General features: G+C 40.2%; 1 protein-coding gene across 1 annotated transcript in view; it reads left to right on the forward strand.

Moving 5' to 3' along the window:
* Window positions 1-1,733: 1,733 nt before the first annotated feature.
* WARS2 (tryptophanyl tRNA synthetase 2, mitochondrial) overlaps window positions 1,734-26,980 on the forward strand; it is a 103,180-nt gene continuing 77,933 nt past the window's right edge. The window contains exon 1 of the mRNA XM_020911317.2: window positions 1,734-1,853. Within this exon, the coding sequence (XP_020766976.2) occupies window positions 1,764-1,853 (90 nt within the window). The 5' untranslated portion in view covers window positions 1,734-1,763. The remainder of the gene's footprint in view (window positions 1,854-26,980) is intronic.

The raw sequence follows: 26,980 nt of genomic DNA on the forward strand, positions 1-26,980 counted from the left end.
ATTCAGCACCCTGCACTATACAGTAGGTCCTTAAGAACTTACTTTTAAAAAATATATACTTTAGTGATTACACTGCTGCTGTCCTGACAGACCTTCTTCACTGGAAGCGTGTCTTGGAAATACGTCCCATGAAAATATCATCAGTCATGTTGAGTCTCCAGAGATAAAAGACTAAACTTAACTGCTTGAGGAAGTAGAGTGGGCAGGTTCTGTGACAGCCAAAACCTTCCTCTTCAATTGTTAGGCATTATCTTACAATTCAGATTGCTGAGGAAGTCAGAAGTCTAATTTTACTAATTCCTAGGCTCATTAAATCTAATTAATAATACCATTAAAAAAACCTGTGTTTTAGAATGTTAATGCTTCACTGTACACATTAGTATAAAACACCAAGGCATTTATAAAACTGCACGTTTGTAAGTTTACATCTTTATAAGGATCAATCATCACTTCTACTGGCAAGGTCTCTTTCCTGGGTTTCAGTAATATCACATTTGGGGGACTTTAAAACATATTTTGGCAACTCCTTTCAATTTCTATCATCTGACTACTTTTATTCCACAAACTCTACCTCCTAGTCTCAAAGGTTTCCTTGGATTCAATTACCATCTGTTTTGTAGCTCAGACCTCTTTCCTGAGGTCCAGACCTATCTATCTAATTGGTGCCATATTTGCAAGTACTACAAGCACCTCATATTTAACAGAGACAACCAAACAGATTAGTTCTGTCGAAGAATGAGACTTGATTTCCTTAGTGTTTTTGTTTGTTCTTTTTGCCCTCATTCCTATGATTCCTTCTCTGCTTATTTCCGAATTACATTAATTATGCTTGAACTTCACCAGTACTCTGTACCTTTCTTAGATTTTTACTGTATGATTTTAGTTGAATAGTTTTGTCTTTGTTAGATTTCAGTTCCATTAAGTGTATCGGTATCTTTTTATCTCCTGCATTTATCTCCTACCTCTCCCTAATGAATAAATACAACAAAACACATAAAGGAATTCTAACAAATCTTTCCCAATTATATTTTTACTGACAGATTTTTGGGTGCATTAACAGAGGTAGGAGTACCCTGTTAACTCTTCTCATAATTTAAGCTAAAACTCAAAACACTTTCTTCTATCAACTACCTTCTTCCTTCTGAAGGCTTCTTTAGGGGAGGCTGAAGCACCACAGTCTTTACCATCCCACGTTCCCAGTGTTGGCATTTACTTCTTTAACACCTACAACAGTGCGTCATTTATCTGCTACCCCATTACCCCACACACTACCTGAAGGCAAGATTATGTCTTTCTTCGCACTTTTCAATACCTAGCAGACGGCCGGGTTCAGCAAACGTTCGCAGATCAAATGCATTAATGAGGCCACAGAGGTCTCAAAAGACCACCTACTGCCCTCTAAAAGGATTAGGGAGGTCCCACTGCCAGAGAAACTTCTTAAAAGCTTGCCTCAGGACGGTTAGGATCCGAAAGGCTTTTTTACTTTCTTCCAGTTTAAAACGCTGTTACTAATATCCCGTCCTTCAAGAAACCTGCACAAATACTAGGTCTCCATGGCAAATACTAAAGTCAAGACCCATCCGGACCCTAACCCACACCTGCTCTGCGAATGCCGGACCCCCCCCCCCCCCGGCCCACTGTGCACCAGCTCAGAGGACCGCCCCGAGAGCAAGGGCGCATGCGCAGCAAGCACACACGCGGCGAATCTGGGATTTCCTCCGACCAGATGTCATTCAAGACAAGACGGCTCCGCCCTTTTCAACATGGCGCTGCACTCAATGCGGAAAGCGCGTGAGTGCTGGAACTTCATCCGGGCACTTCATCAAGGACCCGACGCTACTCCCGTTCCCCAGGTAACCAATGCTAGCCCTTCTTCCGCCGGTTTCCCATCTCGCTAGGCCCTTCTCAGCCCCCTTTCCTCCCTCCTTTTGCTTCACCCTTCCCGTTTTCTCTGGAGAGTACCGAGCTCTTCCTTTCCTAAGGTTGATTCGCCTAAGACTGCCTTCCTACTCGGAGCGTGGCGACGTCGCAAAGATACGCGTGACGTAACGGGCCCCTGGTGGGAGGAACGCGCCGCCGCTTGCCCACTTGGCCTTAGTACCCTCCGCTCTGAGCGCCGCACCTCCACTGTTGCCGGGCAACGCGGGAAGCTCTTCCCTGTCTGACGATGTCAGACACCAGAGAGCTAGTCCCTCCGGCACTGCGCACCTAGTCCTGATGTTGTTGCTGTTTTTACTTTCCTTTCTCTAACAGTAAGCCAAGGGACCTGGCGGAGAAATTGGAGAAGACATCTCATTAGTAACTAGACTGTTTAAGGTGCACCATTTTGGCATCCTCCCTCTGGCAGTGCGATACTTGAGCAATGTCAGTGTATCTTACACTCTTGATTTCTCCCCATTGTCCGGAAGCAGACCTGTATCTAGAAGGTTCTATGAAGGAATTTAAGCAAGCTTTCCAAAAGTGTGGTCTTGTCCTGGTAACACTGCTGTTACCAGGCTCCTCTCTGTCCATGAAATTCTCCCGGCAACAATATTGGAGTGGGTTGCCATGCCCTCCTCCAGGGGATCTTTACAACCCAGGAACTGAACCCAAGGCTCCCGCATTGCAGGCGGATTCTTTACCATCTGAGCCACCAAGGAAGTGACAAATCACTTTGTCTCTCTGGACTTACTTTCTTCAGCAAAATGGCTGGAGGAAGGGTTAGACTGATGGCAGTGTTACTTCAAGCTTTGAAAAATGAGTGGCTCCACGATAATGAAGCCAAAGTAAAGCATTGATATTAATTATCAAAACCCAGGTATAAATTCAACTTGGTTTTCTAATTGTCCCATAATTACTTAACTTTCTGTACTTAAGTGTTCTTCATAGATATTGGCCTAACCAGATTCTTATAGGAATAGAGAATATTACGCTGGAAAGTTATTTATCAAAACAGTTATTTAAATGTGGTTTTAAATTGTGGGTGGCATAGTTAGGTAAGAATTGACTGAGAATTAGATAAATACAGCAAATATCCTCCACTTTGAAGTTTGGAGATTTGATTCTGTAGTACCAGAATTGGTTGATTACTGGGAATTCTTGGCGGTCCTATGGTTAGGACTCTGAGGTTTCACTGCTGAGGGTGTGGACTCAATCCCTGGTGGGAGAACTAAGATCCCACAAGCTGAGGGTGGGGGGAGATTTGGTTGATTGCTATAATTATACTATATTTCTAGCTAATAGTAGCATAATAAAACCTGTGAATCCAAAGTTACTAAATCTTAGGCCCAAACTCCCTCTCATAACAAACTCAAGTTGTGAATGTCATGAGAAACAGAATCAAAGAGAAAAGAAAAACTACAGTCTGCTAATGCTTGTCCCAGGAAGTTTAGGGCATTAAATCAGTATAAACACTAAAGAATAGAATTTGAAATCTCTACTGTTGTTTCAGTGGCATTTATGAATACAGTTATCTTAATCAACTGTTAATCTAGATTGTTTCAAGATGTAGATTCTCCAAAATAGTGTTCTCAAACCTATAATGTAGCTTTTGGTAAATTAAATAAGAAAGAGCACTTCTTAAAGCATAATTCTACATATAAATTTTAAAATTCTTTTCCAGATTCTTTTCCATTATGGCTTATTGCTGGATATTGGATATAGTTCCCTATGCTATGGTGTAGGACCGTGTTATCTGTTTTATATATAGTAGTTTGTATTTGCTAATTCCAAACTCCTAATTTACCCCTCCACTGCCTCCTATAATTTTCAGTAATTAAAAATGATGGTTTGAAGGACTAGTGCAGTCTTTTGAAAGACCAATTGAGAAAAGGTATAAAATTATATTCACATTGTCATTATAATATTATATTTGCAAATAAATATTTATGTAAGTATCTATGTACAGGAAAAAAGACTAGAAGGAAACAACTATTCTTAACTTTTTTTGCTTTCTCTTTGGTCTTCCTAAATAATGGATTAAAAGTGATTTAAGTGTTCTTCTTTAAGCTTTCTGTATTTTTCACATGTTCTAAATTGAAGAGATACCACTCTCAGACCCAGAAAAAAGTCTTAAAACATAAATCTTCAGATAAATGCATAGCCATTATATCATCTGTGCTATTGTAGATCTCTGAGGGAGAGTTTGTGGGACAGTACTTGCCCCACAGTGCTGTTATTTAAAATGGCCTTAGAAAAGTTATTAAAATGGCTTTAGAAAATGAAAAATTTATGGCCGTTTTTCTTGTATGTATCTTCTTTTTCACTTGAAAAGCTTCCTTTGAAGTCAAAGAGATTTTGTGAACAGATGCAGAAATATGTGAAGGAAGAATTGGATTCTTAAACCAGATGCATTAGACACTTTTATGATATCTCATAACCTTTGTAGAAAACAAAAATTATTTTGCAGGGCTATAATATAATGGAAAGAAATGTATATTTATCACATGAATGATTCTATCAACAAGTAAGAAATAGCGATTTGCTTCTTATTAGTTTTGGCTGTACAGTTACTTCCTGAGGTGAGGAGCAAAAGTGGATGAACCACGGCAGTACATTGCCAGAGTATTGAGATTCATAGGTTGTTTTAATGATTTCCTATGAAAGCAAAATCTTGGTTAATAACCTTGGCATTGGGGACCTTTAGTTATCTCAAGAGGAGGCTTTTGCCCTTCAAGGCTAAATGTAGAATCAAGTTTAAAATGAAAGCTAGAGAGAAAACAGAAATAATGGTATATCAAGCCTTACTCATTAGGAATGTCTACAATTTATATGAAAGCGGTTTATTTTGCCAGGTGTTACCTGACAGAAAACCATTGAAATCTGACAAGATGAGAGTAGTCACAGAGTCAGAGGAATGGAGATCTGACATTTTATGCTTAGACACTGATGGCATTAGGTAAATTTAAGCCTGTCATCATTGACCAAACCCAGAATCCACACTTATTTAAGCACTAACTTATGATTGTATTGTGCAAAGAGTGAAATATTGATGGTTAGTAGACTTTTGCAAAAATATTTGTGATCATTCAAGTGAAGTATAAAATGTCCACATTTTATCACTGTTGAACAACACGCTTCTTATTAGCTGTCCCATCCTGGGTTTGGCCAGTATTAACACACTGTTTCTACTGTTTATGGTCACTAAATGTGACCTATGGTTATTCAATGAAGAAATCATGCCTGCAGAAAAATAAGCAATGTATTAGATTTCTGATCTTGTGTTTAGTTCTTACAGCAAGGCTTTTTAAAAAATTGCTCTTTTTTTAAAAGCATTTAAAAAAATCATTTGGGATAACGAGTCGCAAAAATAGTACATTCCTGTATATGCTTCACCAAGCAGCTTCATCTTGCATAATATACTTACCAAAGCCAAGAAATTAACATGGGACAATTTCACATTTCACTGATTTTTCCACTAGTCACCTGGTTTAGAATCAAATCCAGGATCCCATATTGCATTTAGTTGTCATGTCTCCCCCCAACCTATGACACTTCCTCAGTCTTTCATGACCTTGGCCTTTTTGAAGAGAATTGGTTATTTATTTTATAGAATGTCTCTCAGTTTGGGTTTGTCTGATATTTTTCTCATGATTATACTGAGGTTATGGATTTTGGCAAGAATCCTCTAGACTACTTCATAACAAGGCTTTAAGATAGGTATTAACATCTTATTTTAAGCATCCAAAGTAGACTTTAGTTAAGTAACTTGCCTAATGTCACAAAGCTAATTAACTATGAATTAGGATGGTAAAATTGACTGTTGGCATTTCATTCTGTATTTTGCAATTAGTATTTGTTGTTAGAGATTTCTGTGATCTTAATGGCATTAAATTGGGATAGTATTCCCAGTGACTCTTCCCTTTAGCTTTTCTCTGCCTTGCATTGTCTGTCCAACTGGCAACATGAACTAATCAGCCTGGAAAGCTGTCAGGACTGCTACGACCCTCTGGAAATTGTACTAGCTGCTCACTGTGCCAGTTTGATTTGGTTACCTCATCTCTGTGCTTCTCTTAAATAAGGATGTTGCGTGGATCCACTCTAAAGCTCCTTTTAAGCTCAGTCTATGAGTTCATTTGTTTAAAATGCTTTTTAGGTTAATTTTCCATGTGAACTGACTTAGCTTATTCAAAACAATAGTATTTAAAAATCTTTGAAAATTTCTTTGTGTAGCTGGTGAAAACTGAGGGTAACTGCTGAAAATACAGAGGAGAAAGTGTGAATCAATGCTGAGCATTTATACTAGCAGCCACAGTCAGGAAATGCTGAAGAGGGTGAGGCTGCTGACTGCCAGAATCTTTCTCAGTATACCTATTGCATGTCTACAGGTTATAGAACTGTCTGTGGAGGCTTATGCAAGTGTGTGTGTGTGTGTGTGTGTGTGTGTGTGTGTGTGTGTGTGTGAGCACATGCATGCTAAGTTGCTTCAGTGTTGTTCAACTCTTTGCAGCCCTATGGATCATATTCTGTCAGGCTCCTCTGTCCATTGGATTCTCCAGGCAAGAGTACTGGAATAGGTTGCCATGCCCTCCTCCAGGGGATCTTCTCAACCCAGGGATCAAACCTGCATCTTTTACATCTCCTGCATTGGCAGGCAGGTTCTTTACCACTAACACCAACTGGGAAGTCTCTTTCTGTATATATCTATATACACACACACATATACACACACACACATATATATAATGTATCTATTTGTATATTTAAGCATATATGTATGCATAGCCTTCTGTTTTTCAGAGAGGGAACTAACATTTAGCTAAGGCTTGTTATGTGCTAAGCCTTCTTGCTATGTACTATACAGCTTTATCTTATTTACTTCTCACAAAAATCCAGTAAATATTTTTCTATTCATTTTATAAAACTGGAAACTAAGGTTTGAAGAGGTTAGGAAATATTCCCATCAGAGAGCTGGTAAATGGCAGTGCCAGGATTCCCACTCAGTCTCTTCTGAGCTTTTCCTACTTGACCAGTGGTCTCTTATCAAATAAAATCCTGTATGAATCCCTCTTAGATAAAGTAGATTAAAGTAGAGCATTTTTCTCAGAATGGGTGAAAATAATTGCAAATAAAGCAATTGACAAAGGACTAATCTCCAAAATATATTACTACAAGCAGCTCATGCAGCTCAATATCAGAAAAACAAACAACCCAATCAAAAATGGGAGAAGACCTAAACAGACATTTCTCCAAAGAAGACATTCAGATGGCCAATAAACACAGACAATTCTCAACATTGCTCATTATTAGAGAAATGCAAATCAAAACTACAACGAGGTATCACCTCCTGCCAGTCAGAACAGACATCATCAAAAAATGTACAAACAATAAATGCTGAAGAGGATGTGGAGAAAAGGGAACCATCTTGTACAGTTGGTAGAAATGTAAACTGTTACAGCCACAGTGGAGGATAATATGGATATTTCTTTAAAAAATATAGGAATAAAACTACTGTATGTCCCAGCAGTCCCACAACTTGGCATATACCCTGAGAAAGCCATTATTCAAAAAGACACATGTACCACAATGTTCATTGCAGCACTACTTACTATTTGCAGCAGCTAGGACATGGAAGCAATCTAGGTGCCCATCGACAAATGAATGGATAAAGAAATTGGGGTACATATGTACAATGGAATATTACTCAGCCATAAAAAGGAATGAATTAGAGTCAGTTCTAGTGAGGTGGATGAACCTAGAGCCTGTTATACCGAGTGAGGTGAATCAGAAAGAGAAAAATACTGTGTATTAGTGAATAGATATAGAATCTAGGGAAAATGATAATGATGGACCTATCTGAAGGGCAGAAATAGAGACAGATGTAGAAAGCAGAGGACACAGAGGGCTGGACAAATTGAGAGAGTAGCGTTGGAACACACACATTACCATGTGTGAAATAGACAGCTAGTGGGAAGTTGCTGTTATAACGCAGAGAACTCAACCCAGGGCTCTGTGACAACCTAGGAGAGGAGGAAGAAGATTCAGGAGGGAGGGTACCTATGTACACTTATGACTGAGTCACGTTGTCATATGGCAAAAACTAGCACAACATTGTCAAGCAATTATCCTCCAATTAAAAATAAAAAGTGGAGCTTTTCTGACTTAATCAATAGTAAAGTAGCTCTGGCCCCACTTGCTTGGCCCCTCCTATGCCTGTCTGTCACCTTCCCTCCACATGCAACCAGGGACTGCTAAGACGGTGCCACGGTGTCTTGGATTTCTTTTTTTTTTTTTCCATTTATTTTTATTAGTTGGAGGCTAATTACTTTACATCATTGCAGTGGTTTTTGTCATACATTGAAATGAATTAGCCATGGATTTACATGTATTCCCCATCCCGGTCCCCCCTCCCACCTCCCTCTCCACCCGATCCCTCTGGGTCTTCCCAGTGCACCAGGCCCGAGCACTTGTCTCATGCACCCAACCTGGGCTGGTGATCTGTTTCACCCTAGATAATATACATGTTTCGATGCTGTTCTCTTGAAACATCCCACCCTCGCCTTCTCCCAGAGTCCACAAGTCTGTTCTATACATCTGAGTCTCTTTTTCTGTTTTGCATATAGGGTTATCGTTACCATCTTTCTAAATTCCATATATATGTGTTAGTATACTGTAATGGTCTTTATCTTTCTGGCTTACTTCGCTCTGTATAATGGGCTCCAGTTTCATCCATCTCATTAGAACTGATTCAAATGAATTCTTTTTAATGGCTGAATAATATTCCATGGTGTATATGTACCACAGCTTCCTCATCCATTCGTCTGCTGATGGCCATCTAGGTTGCTTCCATGTCCTGGCTATTATAAACAGTGCTGCGATGAACATTGGGGTGCATGTGTCTCTTTCAGATCTGGTTTCCTCGGTGTGTATGCCCAGAAGTGGGATTGCTGGGTCATATGGCAGTTCTATTTCAAGCTTTTTAAGAAATCTCCACACTGTTTTCCATAGTGGCTGGACTAGTTTGCATTCCCACCAACAGTGTAAGAGGGTTCCCTTTTCTCCACACCCTCTCCAGCATTTATTGCTTGTAGACTTTTGGATAGCAGCCATCCTGACTCGCGTGTAATGGTACCTCATTGTGGTTTTGATTTGCATTTCTCTGATAATGAGTGATGTTGAGCATCTTTTCATGTGTTTTTTTGCCATCCAGATGTCTTCCTTGGAGAAATGTCTGTTAAGTTCTTTGGTCCATTTTTTGATTGGGTCATTTATTTTTCTGGAGTTGAGCTGGAGGAGTTGCTTGTATATTTTTGAGATTAATCCTTTGTCTGTTGCTTCGTTTGCTATTATTTTCTCCCCATCTGAGGGCTGTCTTTTCACCTTGCTTATAGTTTCCTTTGTTGTGCAAAAGCTTTTAAGTTTCATTAGGTCCCATTTGTTTATTTTTGCTTTTATTTCTAAAATTCTGGGATGTGGGTCATAGAGGATCCTGCTGTGATTTATGTCGGAGAGTGTTTTGCCTATGTTCTCCTCTAGGAGTTTGATAGTTTCTGGTCTTACATTTAGATCTTTAATCCATTTTGAGTTTATTTTTGTGTATGGTGTTAGAAAGTGTTCTAGTTTCATTCTTTTACAGGTGGTTGACCAGTTTTCCCAGCACCACTTGTTAAAGAGGTTGTCTTTTTTCCATTGTATATCCTTGCCTCCGTTGTCGAAGATAAGGTGACCATAGGTTCGTGGATTTATCTCTGGGCTTTCTATTCTGTTCCATTGATCTATATTTCTGTCTTTGTGCCAGTACCATACTGTCTTGATGACTGTGGCTTTGTAGTATAGTCTGAAGTCAGGCAGGTTGATTCCTCCAGTTCCATTCTTCTTTCTCAAGGTTACTTTGGCTATTTGAGGTTTTTTGTATTTCCATACAAATTGTGAAATTATTTGTTCTAGTTCTGTGAAAAATACTGTTGGTAGTTTGATAGGGATTGCATTGAATCTATAGATTGCTTTGGATAGTATAGCCATTTTGACAATATTGATCCTTCCAATCCATGAACACGGTATATTTCTCCATCTGTTTGTGTCCTCTTTGATTTCTTTCATCAGTGTTTTATAGTTTTCTATGTATAGGTCTTTTGTTTCTTCAGGTAGATATACTCCTAAGTATTTTATTCTTTTTGTTGCAATGGTGAATGGTATTGTTTCCTTAATTTCTCTTTCTGTTTTCTCATTGTTAGTGTATAGGAATGCAAGAGATTTCTGTGTGTTAATTTTATATCCTGCAACTTTATTGTATTCGTTGATTAGCTCTAGTAATTTTCTGGTAGAGTCTTTAGGGTTTTCTATGTAGAGGATCATGTCATCTGCAAACAGAGAGAGTTTCACTTCTTCTTTTCCTATCTGGATTCCTTTTACTTCTTTTTCTGCCCTGATTGCTGTGGCCAACACTTCCAAAACTATGTTGAATAGTAGTGGTGAGAGTGGGCACCCTTGTCTTGTTCCTGATTTCAGGGGAAATGCTTTCAATTTTTCACCATTGAGGGTGATGCTTGCTGTGGGTTTGTCATATATATAGCTTTTATTATGTTGAGGTATGTTCCTTCTATTCCTGCTTTCTGGAGAGTTTTAATCATAAATGGATGTTGAATTTTGTCAAAGGCTTTTTCTGCATCTATTGAGATAATCATATGGTTTTTATCTTTCAATTTGTTAATGTGGTGTATTACATTGATTGATTTGTGGATATTAAAGAATCCTTGCATTCCTGGGATAAAGCCCACTTGGTCATGGTGTATGATTTTTTGAATATGTTGTTGGATTCTGTTTGCTAGAATTTTGTTAAGGATTTTTGCATCTATGTTCATCAGTGATATTGGCCTAGTTTTCTTTTTTTGTGGCATCTTTGTCTGGTTTTGGAATTAGGGTGTTGGTGGCCTCATAGAATGAGTTTGGAAGTTTACCTTCTTCTGCAATTTTCTGGAAGAGTTTGAGTAAGATAGGTGTTAGCTCTTCTCTAAATTTTTGGTAGAATTCAGCTGTGAAGCCATCTGGTCCTGGGCTTTTGTTTGCTGGAAAATTTCTGATTACAGTTTCGATTTCCTTGCTTGTGATGGGTATGTTAAGATCTTCTATTTCTTCCTGGTTCAGTTTTGGAAAGTTATACTTCTCTAAGAACTTGTCCATTTCTTCCAAGTTGTCCATTTTATTGGCATAGAGCTGCTGGTAGTAGTCTCTTATGATCCTTTGTATTTCAGTGTTGTCTGTTGTGATCTCTCCATTTTCATTTCTAATTTTGTTAATTTGGTTCTTCTCCCTTTGTTTCTTAATGAGTCTTGCTAATGGTTTGTCAATTTTGTTTATTTTTTCAAAAAACCAGCTTTTAGCTTTGTTGATTTTTGCTATGGTCTCTTTAGTTTCTTTTGCATTTATTTCTGCCCTAATTTTTATGATTTCTTTCCTTCTACTAACCCTGGCGTTCTTCATTTCTTCCTTCTCTAGTTGCTTTAGGTATAGAGTTAGGTTATTTATTTGACTTTTTTCTTGTTTCTTGAGGTAGGCCTGTAATGCTATGAATCTTTCCCTTAGCACTGCTTTTACAGTGTCCCATAGGTTTTGGGTTGTTGTGTTTTCATTTTCATTCATTTCTATGCATATTTTGATTTCTTTTTTGATTTCTTCTGATTTGTTGGTTATTCAGAAGCATGTTGTTTAGCCTCCATATGTTCGAATTTTTAATAATTTTTTTCCTGTAATTGAGATCTAATCTTACTGCACTGTGGTCAGAAAAGACGACTGGAATGATTTCAGTTTTTTTGAAATTACCAAGACTAGATTTATGGCCCAGGATGTGATCTATTCTGGAGAAGGTTCCGTGTGCACTTGAGAAAAAGGTGAAGTTGATTGTTTTGGGGTGAAACGTCCTATAGATGTCAATTAGGTCTAGCTGGTCCATTGTGTCCTTTAAAGTTTGTGTTTCCTTGTTCATTTTCTGTTTAGTTGATCTATCCATAGTTGTGAGTGGGGTATTAAAGTCTCCTACTATTATTGTGTTACTATTAATTTCCTCTTTCGTACTCGTTAGCGTTTGCCTTACATATTGCAGTGCTCCTATGTTGGGTGCATATATATTTATAATTGTTATATCTTCTTCTTGGATTGATCCTTTGATCATTATGTAGTGTCCATCTTTGTCTCTTTTCACAGCCTTTATTTGAAAGTCTATTTTATCTGATATGAGTATTGCGACTCCTGCTTTCTTTTGGTCTCCGTTTGCGTGGGATATTTTTTTCCAGCCCTTCACTTTTAGTCTGTATGTGTCCCTTGTTTTGAGGTGGGTCTCTTGTAGACAGCATATATAGGGGTCTTGCTTTTGTATCCATTCAGCCAGCCTTTGTCTTTTGGTTGGGGCATTCAACCCATTTACATTTAAGGTAATTATTGATAGGTATGGTCCCGTTGCCATTTATTTTGTTGTTTGGGGTTCACGATTATACCACCTTTCTGTGTTTCCTATCTAGAGAAGATCCTTTAGTATTTGTTGAAGAGCTGGTTTGGTGGTGGTGAATTCTCTCAGCTTTTGCTTGTCTGTAAAGCTTTTGAGTTCTCCTTCATATCTGAATGAGATCCTTGCTGGGTAGAGTAATCTAGGTTGTAGGTTATTCTCTTTCATTACTTTAAGTATGTCCTGCCATTCCCTTCTGGCCTGAAGGGTTTCTATTGATAGATCAGCTGTTATCCTTATGGGAATCCCTTTGTGTGTTATTTGTTGTTTCTCCCTTGCTGCTTTTAATATTTGTTCTTTGTGTTTGATCTTTGTTAATTTGATTAATATGTGTCTTGGGGTGTTTCGCCTTGGGTTTATCCTGTTTGGGACTCTCTGGGTTTCTTGGACTTGGGTGGCTATTTCCTTCCCCATTTTAGGGAAGTTTTCAGCTATTATCTCCTCGAGTAACTTCTCATGGCCTTTCTTTTTGTCTTCTTCTTCTGGGACTCCTAAGATTCGAATGCTGGGGCGTTTCACATTGTCCCAGAGGTCCCTGAGGTTGTCCTCATTTCTTTTGATTCTTTTCTCTTTTTTCCCTCTCTGCTTCATTTATTTCCACCATTTTATCTTCTAACTCACTTATCCTATCTTCTGTCTCTGTTATTCTACTCATGGTTCCCTCCAGAGTGTTTTTGATCTCATTTATTTCATTATTAATTTTTAATTGACTTTTTTTTATTTCTTCTAGGTCCTTGTTAAACATTTCTTGCATCTTCTCAATCTTTGTCTCCAGGCTATTTATTTGTAACTCCATTTTGTCTTCAAGATTTTGGATCATTTTTATTATCATTATTCTAAATTCTTTTTCAGGTAGATTCCCTATTTCCTCCTCTTTTGTTTGACTTGGTGGGCTTTTTTCATGTTCCTTTACCTGTTGGGTATTTCTCTGCCTTTTCATCTTGTTTAGATTGCTGTGTCTGGAGTGGGTTTTCTGTATTCTTGTGGTCTGAGGTTCCTTTTTATTGTGGAGGTTTCACCCAGTGGGTGGGGTTGGATGATTGGTTTGTCAAGGTTTCCTGGTTAGGGAAGCTTGTGTCAGCGTTCTGGTGCGTGGAATTGGATTTCTTCTCTCTGGAGTGCAATGGAGTGTCCAGTAATGAGTTTTGTGATGGGTCTCTGTGTTAGGTGTGACTTTGGACAGCCTGTATGTTGACACTCAGGTCTATGTTCCTGCGTTGCTAAAGAATTTGCGTGGTATGTCTTGTACTGGAGCTTATTGGCTCTTGGGTGGTGGTTGGTTTTGGTGTAGGTATGGAGGCTTTTGGATGGTCTCTTATTCCTTAATGTTCTGTGTAGTCAGGAGTTTTCTGGTTTTCTCAGGTTTTGGGCTTAAGTCTCCTGCCTCTGGATTTCAGTTTTATTCTTCCAATAGTCTCAAGACTTCTCCAACTATACAGCACTGATAATAAAACTTCTAGGTTAATGGTGAAAAGATTCTCCAGTGTGAGAGACAACCAGAGAGGTTCACAGAGTTACATGAAGAATAGGAGATGGAGGAAGGAGATAGAGGTGAGCAGGAGGAGAAAAAGGGGACTCAAGAGGAGAGAGATCTACACAGTTATCTGTTCCCAAAGTGTTCTCCGTAGCCCAGACACCCACAAAGATTCACAGAGTTGGATTGGGAAGAGAAGGGGAAAGGAGGAAATAGAGGTGTTCTGAGGTAGAAAACAGACAGTCAAAAGTGGGAGAGTAATCACCACACTCCTGAAGAGAAATGGGCACTGAATATTGGATTCTGAAATGTCCAAAATTTATATCACATACTGAAAAACAATGATTAAAAATCTAGTGTAGAGGTTAGACTCTTTGAAATACAATATTTAAAAACAAAAACACACAAAAAATTAGAAATGTATATGAAGTTTGGTTTAAAAACAGAGTTTCTCTCTCTCTTTTTTTTTTTTGGCAAGGTTATAGTGAAATGTAAATGAAAATTAAGGCATAATAGAGGAGTATTAGAGGACTTTCAAAGGAAATAGGAGAGAAAAACAAGAAAAAGAAAAAGAAAAAAATTTTTTTTTCCCTAATGAAAAAAATCGTAAAAATATATTAAAATGAAAGTTGAGGAGTAATGGGGGAGTAATAGGGAATTTTAAAAGAAAATAAAAGAGAAAAAATAAAAAATTAAAAAAAAGGAAAGAAAAAAAATTCTTTTTAAATTAAAAAAATATATATACATATATATCTAGGAATTTCTCTGGAGTTGTTGCGGTCAGTGTAGGTTCAGTTCAATTTCAGATAGCTCCTCTTTCCAGCTTACACTTCTCGATATCTGTAGGCCCCTTCCGGTGTCATCGGTGTTACCTTCAGGGATTTTAATCTGTTGCACTGGTCCTTTCTGAAGCGGTTCCCTTTGTTTATTTGGCTTCTATTTGCCGTCTCTTTGGTGTCTAATTTCCGCCCTGACACAGGCGGGCAGAGGTGATCTCTTATTTCAGGCGGGCGGAGGTGATCTCTTATTTAGGTTCGCTAGTTCAGTTCAGTCCTGCTACGGGGAGGGCGGGGCGCTGCAGACAGATACCGCTCTGTGTGGATAGCACTCACCGTGTTCCGGCCACACTGGGTTTGCCCCGCTCACGGGTGTCAGTGCTTTCCCCGTCTACACTGCTCAGGCTCACGGCTGCTCTATATGGAGCAGGCCCTGCGTTTTGAGTGCGGTTCCAGTTTTCGGGTACTCCACAAATGCGCGGATTCGGTTGCGCCTGCGTTTTGTGCCTTCCCCGGCCTGAGCGGCCCAGGCAGCCAGAGGCTTGGGCGCACTCTCCCCGGGTACGGCGCGCTTTTTCCCTCCGTGGCCCCAGCACGCACCGCCAGTCGGGTCTCAGGAAGTCTTTAGATAGGAACCGGGGGCCTGTTTGCAGTGTGGGAGGGGGTGGCTTCTCAGGGGCTGAGTTTGCCCTTTTCCCCTTCCCCCTGCCTCCTACCTCCAGCGTGGATGGGCCGGCTCTTCTCTGGACTTTCTCAGTCCCTTTGTTTTGCGAACCGCCGGCAGTGTGTTCGGGCCGGTTAATTTTGACCCTTGCTATCCCACAGTTTAAAAAAGCTCCCTCCGATTGCTCTCAGGGTCTTCGGGCCGGTCCTTACCCTAAGCAATGCCGCCCCCTCCTCTCCGTTCCGCCCCCGCTTGTTGCTGGCGGGTATGGGCCTCTGGGGTACTTTTCTGCTGGGAGTTGCTTTTAGGCACGTAATCTGTGGGCCTTGTTTAATTTTTCCTCCCAGTTAGATTGCCAAAAACTTCCCCCAGTCCCGCCAGTGAGAGGGTTTCCTGGTGATTGGGAACTTCCTCTGTTAAGACTCCCTTCCCGGGACGAGTCTCCGTCTGTAGCTCTTTTGACTCCCTTTTTATCTTTTATATTTTGTCGTACCTCCCTTCGAAGACAATGGGCTGCTTTTCTGGGCGCCTGATGTCCTCTGATAGCGATCAGAAGTTGTTTTGTGAAATTTGCTCAGCGTTCAAATGTTCTTTTGATGAATTTGTAGGGGAGAAAGTGGTCTCCCCGTCCTAGTCCTCCGCCATCTTGGCTTCTCCCCTTGGATTTCTTAAGATGAAGTTTGAAAAATACTTCAGCTTCCTTAAATATCCAAGTGAGTTTGTTGGCTTAGGACCACATATGATGGATGAATTTCTAAGGAGGTGCTCTATAAATGAGTTGGTATGTATGTATTTTATTAATAAAATGCAACCTTTGTTCCATTTATCTTAAGCTAGGAGAGTACTTGAGATAATAGCAGTCAGTTTTCTTTTTTTCTTTTCTAACTTCTTTCTTTCATCCAGACACAGTTTACTTCTGCATAATATGCAGGTGCTTATGTACAACCTAGTCTCTGTGCATGCGTGCTATGTTGCTTCAGCTGTGTCTGACTCTGTGTGAGCCTATGTGTAGCCTGCCAGGCTCCTCTGTCCGTGGGACTCACCAGGCAAGAATACTGGAGTGGGTTGCCACGCCCTCCTCCAGGGGATCTTCCCCACCCAGGGATCGAGCCCAGATCTCTTATGTCTCCTGCACTGGCAGGCAAGTTGTTCACCATCATCCCACCTGGCCTCGAGCCACCTCCTAAAGAGTACTTTCTTCAGCTCTGCTCTTGATCCTGTTTTACCACCACCTATCAGGGGTTCAGGAATCTCTCTCCTATCAGCATGAGGCCTAAGCCTTCCTCCTGAATTTCCACAGGATAAATGTGCAGGCTTACCATAGAAGCTGCTCTGCCCATGTGAGACACTAGATGCAGAAAGATAATTTATAGGCACAGAGGTGATACATTGACTCCAGCATGACTGAATTTAACCCTGCTCAGGCATTAACAGTTTTCTCTCTATATCATTTCTTATCAGTGAAAGTGAAGTTGCTCAGTTGTGTCCGACTCTTTGCAACCCCATGGACTGTAGCCTACCAGGTTCCTCTGTCCACAGAATTTCCTAGGCAAGAATACTGAAGTGGGTTGCTATTTCCCATGTTCCCCATCCTGAACCCCCCTCCCACCTCCCTCCCCATCCCATCCCTCTGGGTCATCCCAGTGCACCAGCCCTGAGCATCCTGTATCATGCATCTAACCTGGACTGGCAATTCATTTCACATATGATAATTTACATGTTTCAATGCCGTTCTCCCATATCATCCTGCCCTCGCCCTTTCCCACAGAGTCCAAAAGACTGTTCAGTACATCTGTGTCTCTTTTGCTGTCTCGCATACAGGGTTGTTGTTACCGTCTTTATAAATTCCATATATATGCATTAGTATACTATATTGGTGTTTTTCTTTCTGACTTACTTTACTCTGTATAATAGGCTCCAGTTTCATCCACCTCATCAGAACTGATTCAAATGTATTTTTTTAAATGGCTGAGTAATATTCCATTATGTATATGTACCACAGCTTCCTTATCCATTCGTCTGCTGATGGCCATCTAGGTTGCTTCCATGTCCTGGCTATTATAAACAGTGCTGCGATGAACATTGGGGTACACATGTCTCTTTCAATTCTGGTTTCCTTGGTGTGTATGCCCAGGAGTGGGATTGCTGGGTCGTATGGCAGTTCTATTTCCAGTTTTTTTAAGGAATCTCCACACTGTTCTCCATAGTGGCTGTACTGGTTTGCATTCCCACCAACAGTGTAAGAGCGTTCCCTTTTCTCCACACCCTCTCCAGCATTTGTTGCTTGTAGAGTTTTGGATAGCACCCATCCTGACTGGCGTTAACACTTTTTCTTAACTACCCTGTTTACTGAGCAAAGCAGAGTCATATCTAGGTTCATCCCACTCCATCATCTGACTGTTTATGGTTCTGTAATCATTTACCAAAATTCATCTACCGTTCTCATTTTTCTTTGGCACAGTCTTCCTCGCATTGAGCCTACTTCTGGTTGGCTAAGAACTGCATTGTTGACTGCCCTTTTGTCTCTTCAAAAGCACAGCTTGACCACCCTGATTTCTGACCCACAGAGGTTCTCTCAATTTCCACTTTTACATTCCCTGCCCTCTAGGCTGGGACACCAACCAGTGGACAGACAGAGACGTCAGTTTCCCCTTTGCATTCCTGTCCTGGTGCTCTAGTGAGACTCTACAGTCCCGGATAACTCCACCGTGACGGAGCCCCTGCTGACCTTGGTTACACTGCTTCTTCTTTAAGGCTCTTGGGATAATGATTGTAGATTTTTCATCAGTGCTTTCAGAAATACAAAATAACATCAGTTCAATTCAGTTTAGTCACTCAGTTGTTCCCAACTCTTCGTGACCCCATGAATCGCAGCACGCCAGGCCTCCCTGTCCATCACCAACTCCCAGAGTTTACTCAAACTCATGCCCATCGATTCGGTGATGCCATCCAGCCATCTCATCCTCTGTCGTCCCCTTCTCCTCCTGCCCCCAATCCCTCCCAGCATCAGGGTCTCTTCCAATGAGTCAACTCTTCGCATGAGCTGGCCAAAGTACTGGAGTTTCAGCTTCAGCATCAGTCCTTCCAGTGAACACCCAGGACTGATCTCCTTCAGGATGGACTGGTTGGCTCTCCTTGCAGTCCAAGGGACTCTCAAGAGTCTTCTCCAACACCACAGTTCAAAAGCATCAATTTTTCAGCACTCAGCTTTCTTCACAGTCCAACTCTCACATCCATACATGACCACTGGAGAAACCATAGCCTTGACCAGACGGACCTTTGTTGGCAAAGTAATGTCTCTGCTTTTTAATATGCTATCTAGGTTGGTCATAACTTTCCTTCCAAGGAGTAATCGTCTTTTAATATTATGGCTGTAGTCACCATCCACAGTGATTTTGGAGCCCAAAATATAAAGTCTGACACTGTTTCCACTGTCTCCCCATCTATTTCCTATGAGGTAATGGGACCAGATGCCATGATCTTAGTTTTCTGAATGTTGAGCTTTAAGCCAACTTTTTCACTCTTCCCTTTCACTTTTATCAAGAGGCTTTTTAGTTCCTCTTCACTTTCTGCCATAAGGGTGGTGATAAAATAACATAATGTATCACAAATAACAATTTTCAAGTGGAATCTGTTATTTCCATTAATAATATTCTGCTCTAATATAACACTTCATAGTTTTCAGAATGCTTCCCATTTTCTCTTTTAATCTTGAGGACAAAATACAATCTTTTGTTATTTAGCTGTCTAAAATTTTTACTTATTGATTAAATTTTCACTGTATCTTCCCATTTTTTATTATCATCATCATTTATTGTTAGAAGAATCCACTGTATATTTATTTGCCTTTCTCTAAAAAATAAGACAAAAAATTAGCTTCTATGGAACAACACATTGGCCTTTTTAAACAGTCAGTTCTATATGTATTTCAGCAGGTGGGAAAACTTTTTAAAACAAAAGTATCCATATTCTTTCAGTTACTCAAAATTTGGAATTGTGGAGGCAAGCTTCAAATGTGTTTCCTTGTAATATATATCCAAAGGAGGGTATGACTTTACAAATGTGTTCTTTAGTAACTAATAGTACATATATCCACCAGTGCATGCTCAATTTAGGATAATAAAAATAACTGGAACCAAATCAGCACAATATGAAGCTGTCCTGAGGTTGAATGTAACAATTCCCAGAAAAGAAGCCTGGCGATATTGGCAATTTCAATGATGAAATTTTCACTTCCCAGCAGCTGGGGTTTCTTGGAACTGTTTACGTATTCAGTATTGGGACATTGCTAAAAAAGATAACCTGAGACACAGGATGGAGTCACCTATGTCCTCAGGCTGAGGACACAGAGGGGACCTGGCCATTCTCTGCAGCTCTTAGCCAGCTGGGCCCAACTTTGAGCTGAAGCCCAGGGCACTCCTGAGCAGTAGGGCTATTAAAAGCCACACAGCGCTTCTAGGCTTGACCTTTGTTTCTTCTTGGAAAGACTTTGTTCACTCTAGATACATATGTTTCTAGAGCATAGAATGTTCAGAATTGCGCCTGGCCCTTGAAGAATTTATTTATTTATTTATTACCAATTCTGTAATGATGATGAATTAAATAAGTAAATGTCAGTATCCTTTAAAACTTTAGTTCAATAGGTATTATTTTCTCCTTTGTACTAAAATTAATTCAATGTTTAATTCATTTTGGGACCCTGGTCTGATGGGACTGTGATCATTTCAGTTATTACGGAATATGATGAGACAGGAAATGATACCAGCACACTTGTATTGAGTGTTTACCATGTACCATACATTGTTTGAAGCACTTGACACGCATTAGCTTGTTTAATCCTAACAATGCAATGAGGTCATTGTTAATATTAGCTCCATTTTACAGATGAAGCTACTGAGAGGTTAAATAACTCACCCGAGGTCACATAGCAAGTATCAAAGCCAAGATGGTAACCCTAGGCAGTACTGATTCCAAATTCTGTGTATTAAATGTATTAAAAGATGTTAAATTCTGAAGCAAATTACCCATGTTAATATGCTGATAACTGCCATGCAAACTTTTAAATCTGTTCTGTGAAAGTCACTTATATATCTTGCCATGATAACATGCAGAGTAGAAATTATAAATCATCCTCTGTTGTTGCTGAGCCTACAGTCTTGTTTGGCTCAATGAGTTATGAGAAAGGAGCAAAGCTGCCTTATAAATTTATCTCCATGTCTCTCTTTGGCTACTGCCACTAGGATTACCCTGTGTAAAATAAGGGCTTTTAACACATAAGTCCCTAGGTGCATGTAGGAAGCTGTGTTTATACACAGTCTATAGCTGCAAGGTCAACCTGTGCACCGCTCTGCAGGCGGAGGGGAGGTGGTGAGTGCTGAAGCTTATGGATGGCCAGGGGACCACTATCTAGGCTCTAATTGGGATTTATGGCTAGATACTTTCTTCAAAAGTAACAGAGGTGCAAAGTGAGAAGATGGGAAAGATTAAAGTAATTAGTGTTGTGTGGCATTTCTACAAGGAATAAGTAAGAATTTTATTCTAAAAGATTCTCATTCCAATAAGTTCTTAGTAGAGCCTGTTATGAATTGAATTGAAGTGTTATTACTAATTAGTACATTAGTTGGGATGCTGTTGAGGCTTCACAATTACCAACATTGAATAGAATTTATTTTATACACCAGACAAAGGGCTTCTCATGAACATTTCCTTGTAACTGCCATGAACAGAGACTTTGCAGGGACCATTCTACTTTATATTCATTCAGCCTCACTCTTTAATAGTTTGAGCCCCTTTTGGGGAGCAGGAGAATGTAATTGTGAAGGGAAATGGAGCTGTTTACTTAAATCCCTGATTTGGATTCCTGTCCTCCCAGGGGGAGAATGGTCTGAGCAGCCAGTTCATAAATTTACTGGAAGAGAGGAGAGCCTCTTGGGTTGGGGGTAAGTGTGCAGCGTGAAGGTGGAGTCCCCAGGGAGACGTTAAGGACCAGATGATGTGGAGCCCTTGCCAATTCTGGGGAGAGAGCCAGGTTGGCCCTCCGTGGATACGGGTTACCTGGCCATCTTGGTTGTGAAGGAAATTCCTTCTGTGCAGGCAATATTGGCTTCTCCCATGGCTGGCGGGCTTCCAGGCACCCCCATGCTGCCAAGCTGTGAAACTCAGTAACCCAGAGAAGCCGGTGTGTAGAGACTCAACAGTCATACAAACATTACACTTGTCATCTTGAACTTGACTGACTTCTCACGAAAAGGAAGTGTGGTAAAGCAGAAGGGACATGGCTTTTGGGATCAGTCAGACTACATGCTGACTGTGTGATGTCAGGCAAGTTATGCAACCTCACTACACCTCAGTTTCCTCATCTGCAAAGTCTTAATAGTAATACTCACATGGTAAAACTTTTATGTGGATTCAAAATTCTATCATATGTGTAAAGTCCTCTGGCCAGTGCATAGCACCTGGTGGGTATGCTGTGCTTCATGATGATTATGTCTTCAATAATATATAATTCTTATCACCTACTCTGCTCTCCTTTACCTCTTAGCAATCTTAAGAACCTTGTGATTCTTCTCATCTTCACGCTATCCTTCCCCTCATCCTCCCCCAAAATCAATCTGACCAGATCAGCCTCCCCAAAACAGTGTGCTAATGATGTTGTTCCCTTGTTCAGAAATCTCTGAGGGCTCCTCATAAAGTTTAGACTCCTTATAACCCCACATGCCGACCTTCCTTTCACAGTCCAGATCCAAAACACTTCTCCAGGTCACTGCTGTCCTACATGGGTCCCCTGCCCTGGAGTTAGTAGAATTTCCAAGTTTGCTCAGAGCTATTTCCTTTGACTTCTTCGTTAATGTCACTGTCTCTCCTTGTAAAAACCTTTCTTCCCATTTTAATTTGTATGTACCCATCAACCTTTAAAGAGTGGTGATTCTTTAAAAGAAAAAACAAGCAAACAACAAAAACAAAACTCATGTGTGGAAAACTGTTCTTAAGCTGGAAATGATTGCTCCCATTCTGAAATTTTATAGGACTTTGTACCTTTCTTATAGAAATTAACAAATCCTTCCTTATATACTCTCTCTGTTTATGGACATTTGCTTTAAGACAGATGGAAAGCTTGATTTGGGGACGGAGTTGTTTTTTATTCAGGCTTTGTTGTGAACACTCCACCAAGAAACAGTTTATGATATATACATTGTTTCACAGGTGCAGCTTCCATTTTTCATAAGTGTATCTAATTATCCTGGAGTTTGCTACCTCTGTAAATTATACTAAAGTTTGTTACCTTTGTATATAGAAAAGCATAAACAAACTGAGAATTAAGATGAGAAGGTTTTATTTTGAGTGTAGTTTTGCCTCAAGAGACTATCTAGTTCAACAAACATGAGTATTATCTATACAACAAATGACATCATGCTTTGTAGTATTAAGAGTATGCTTTCAACTCATGAAGGAAGTAAAATGTCCATTTATTGTATCAGCATTGCCTTTTTTCTTAATCGTTCATTGTAAGTTCCTTTAAGGCAACCTGTGAAGGCATGCCTTAGGACCTTTGCTCTGCAGATCTTGATACGCTCTGCAGAGATATAGAAAACAGCCCTAAGTCTACACTGTGTAGACAGTAAGGCCATCTGTAAGCTTCTCACCTGGAGAAGGAAATGGCACCCGTACCAGGATTCTTGCCTGGGGAATCCCATGGACAGAGGAGTGCAAGTTACAGTCCATGGGGTTGCAAAAAACAAGCATAACTTAAGTGACTAAACAACAATAACAAGCTTCCCATCCAGTGCTATTCCATTTTACTTTGAACCATGATAGAGTACAGTGGGGCTTCCCAGGTGGCTCACGGGTAAAGAATCTGCCTCCCAATGCAGCAAACGTGGGCTTGATCCCTGGGTTGGGAAGATCCCCTGGAGAAGTGAATGGTAATCCACTCTAGTATTCTTACCTGGGGAATCCCATGGACAGAGGAACCTGGTGCACTATAGACCATGGGGTTGCAAAGAGTCAGACACAACTTCCTGGAGTGACTGAGCATGCCACACACACACACACACACACACACACACACACGTACAGTATTATATGGTTCAAGAAGAATTTATATCTGCATTACAAAGAACTTACATTTTCTTCTTTTAAAATGACCTATTGACATTTTAGTAGTTGTTAAGGAAAGTTTATTGTTATACTTCCTTACCAATTTATCATGTACATGTTTAATAAAACCCAAAATCAACCTAGCATAATCACAGAACTGTTTTATGATAGGATGTCTGTCTGTTAGATGGGGTTTAGTTGCAGCATCTTCCTGATAAGTTCGTGACTACAGTGGCAAAATATCTTGTTAAACCCAGGATGAGTTGTACCCATCAATCTTTAAAATGTCTTGGAAATTCCAATGTTTCAGCATCCACATGACATCTCCCACATTGTTTTTCACATTCTAAAATAGAACAGAAATTCTTTAGCAGACCATGTGTCCTTAATTTTGATTGGGAATATATTAACATATCTATGACTCAAACAGAGACACAGCTTTCCCCTCATCTTACTTTTCTGTCTAAATAGCAGACTTTTGGTCAGTGTTCCGTGACTCCTGTCTTCCTGAAAGTCAAACGCCTGCCTTTACACTGACTGTGGAGAGAGGGTCATCCAGCTTCCATATGGACCACATGTAAGAAGGAATGGGGAGAGAAAGAAGGGGCTCTTCCAAAAAAAAAATAACAAAGCCAAGATCCCTGACAAGATAGCTGTCAGCTGAGTAGCACTTTAAATTATGTGTTTCGAGAGATCATCAAGAAAATCACATAAAGTGGGAAAAATAATTTTCAAAAATTAGCAGTTTTTAACCCTTCATAGTGTTAAACTGAGAGAGATAGTCCAGAGTTGAAAAACCCAATAGAGAGATGAGAGAAGAATCATAAAATTGTGGGTCGAAGGATTCCAAGGGGTAGAGAATTTCAAAGGAAAAATGAAGAGCAAAATAGTGCTATAGTATGATACAGACTAAAAATTAGCTCTCAGGGTTTATAACTGGTGTATCACTAATGATATCAGCAACAACAGCAGCTTTAGAAGAGTCATTGGTGCAAATTAATGAGATTAGAGGTGAGGAGGTGGGGACTGCTCTTGTGAGGAGCCTGAATGAGAATGACATGCCAGAGCGGGAGAAGGGAGCTTTAAAGAATGGTCTGACCAAGAGAATTTTTTGGAGGTAAGGTCTTTGGGGATGGTGGAGACTTGAGCATGATTGCAGGAGCCAGTAAAGATGGAGAGATTGCAGATACAGACAGGAAAGAGATGGAAAGAAATGCAATCCAGAGCAAATGATTGGACACCAGGAAAAACAGATCAACTTTGAAGCTGGGAGAAAGGGGGTAGAGATGACTGTGGGTCTAGATGAGTTTGGGGTGGGAAATTCAGGAACCCCAAAACCTGATGGGTATAAATTCACTCAGGGAGCTTAAGTCCTGAGATAATGGAATCAGGTAATGGTTTAGCAGATGAGCACTAAAAGTCAGACTGCCTGGGCTCAAAGTCAAGTTCTGTTTGGTAATTGGAAGTCCGTGGGCAAGTTACTGACATCTATACTTCATTTTCCTCATCTGTAACATGAGTTAAAAGCTTGAACTCCATAGGCAGGCTGCCAGAGTTTGGAGGTGGTAAGCTCTCCTGCCAGCTAGCAATGCGTACTTGGAAAGTCATTTAACTTTTCTATACCTTAACTTCTTCATCTGTAAAATGGAGACAATAAAAATGTCTACCTCCCAGAATTACTGTGAGGATTAAGTGAGTTAATATTTATGTGTCTGGACCAGTACCAGGCACATGGATAGTACTACATAAGTTTTTGAAAATGGTTCATTAAGCAGTATTGAGAGTCGAGGGCCTAAGAAACTATAACTTAGATTTATGGGTAGATTCTACATTGTTTTCAGATTTCTCACTAAAAGTGCTCAACTACCAAAATATGTAAGTGATGAATGAGCTTTTTAGCCTTGACCCAGGATTGGAGTTTCTGCATGGCTGTCAGGACATAATGGGGTTATGAAATCAGATGGCTAACAGGAGGGTGGACGTGGGGAAGACAATTGTGTAGTATCTAGAAGCAATTATAAAGACTTTGTCTTTTATTAGGATTGAGTTGCAAAGCCATTGGAAGGCTTTGTTTAGGGGAAGGAAGGCTGACACAGGTTTTTAAACTTACCCTGGCTGTTATGTTAAAAATAGAAGAGCAAGATGGAAGTAAAATCAATCAGAGGCCAGTACAAAATCTGCACAAGGGATGATAGTGGCTTGGATAAGGATGAGTAATAAAAATGTGCTTGTGTGTTTAGTCGCTTAGTCGTATCCAACTCTTTGCAACCCCATGGATTGTAACCCACCAGGCTCCTCTGTCCATGGGATTTCCCAGGCAAAAATACTGGAGTGGATAGCCATTCCCTTCTCCAGTGATCTTCCCGACCCAGAGATCAAACCTGGGTTTCCTATGTTGCAGGTGGATTCTTTACCATCTGAGCCACCGGAGAAGTTCAGTAAGTTGATTTCATCAAAGATGAGAAGTGGTCAGATTCTTGATATTTATTTTAAAGAATGTACAGTCAACACATTTTTTTGTTTGTTTGTTTGTTTGGTTTTTACTGATTATATAATCAGTACGGTGGGAGGAAGGAGTCAAGATTGATTCCAAGGTTTTCGGCTAGAGCAAGTATAGGAATGAATTTGCCACTTGCTGAGATGGTAAAGACAGCAAGAGGAGTAAGACATTGGGGATTGGGTTGAAGATCAAGAGTTGAGTTTTAGACTTCAGTTTAGATGACTAGTGAACATTTGAATGGAGATGTCAGGTAGACAGTTGAATATATGAGACCCAACCTCAAGAGAGACATCCAGATGCAGACATAAATTTGTAAGTCTTCAGCGTATACTGTGCTTAAAGCTGTAAGTTTGGGTGTGATCATTTAGGCAGTGTTTTTAGAAAAAGAAGAGGTCTGAGTACTAAAGCTGTGAGCATTTCAACATTAAGAGATTGGAATGATGAGAACTAGCCAAGATAGTAGTAGCCAGGTAGGTAGGAGTCCAGTTCACATGCATCTGTGTGTTTGCGCAGCACACACAGACAGGCACACATCCAAGTTTTCGCACATGCATACGTGCACACATCATATCCTATATGAAGACAGAATGATCAGGGGTGCCAGCTACTTTTCTTTACTGATTACTTGCAGGAAAATTTAATTTCTCTACTTGTAGGAGAAATTAATTGGGAAACCAGGTGATTAAATAAGGTAGCTTGATGGGTGTGGAATTAGAACAAGGTGTGTGGGGGTGGGGAGGTGGTCTTTGGGTCACCTCACTGGTGACTGTAATTGAACTGTGATAACCCAAAACTCCACCCTCACTTTGGAGCATACATGTTCCTTGGACAACATATTCCTGACTGGTGTCATAACACCATTTCCCTTGGACGTGGCTTTAAAACAGATGGCCGAAGTTTTCCCAAAGGAGCTGCTTTTTCTAAGCTTCTACCCCTCCAGGAGGCATATTCTTTCTTTAGATATGTTAATGTACCTCATCTTGTTTCCATTAAGTCTTGTCCTCAGAGTTCTTATACTTTGGGGGGCGGGGGCATGTCACTATTTCCTTTGATT

This window comes from Odocoileus virginianus, chromosome 5 (genome assembly GCF_023699985.2).
Source record: "Odocoileus virginianus isolate 20LAN1187 ecotype Illinois chromosome 5, Ovbor_1.2, whole genome shotgun sequence".
Taxonomy (NCBI): Eukaryota; Metazoa; Chordata; class Mammalia; order Artiodactyla; family Cervidae; genus Odocoileus; species Odocoileus virginianus.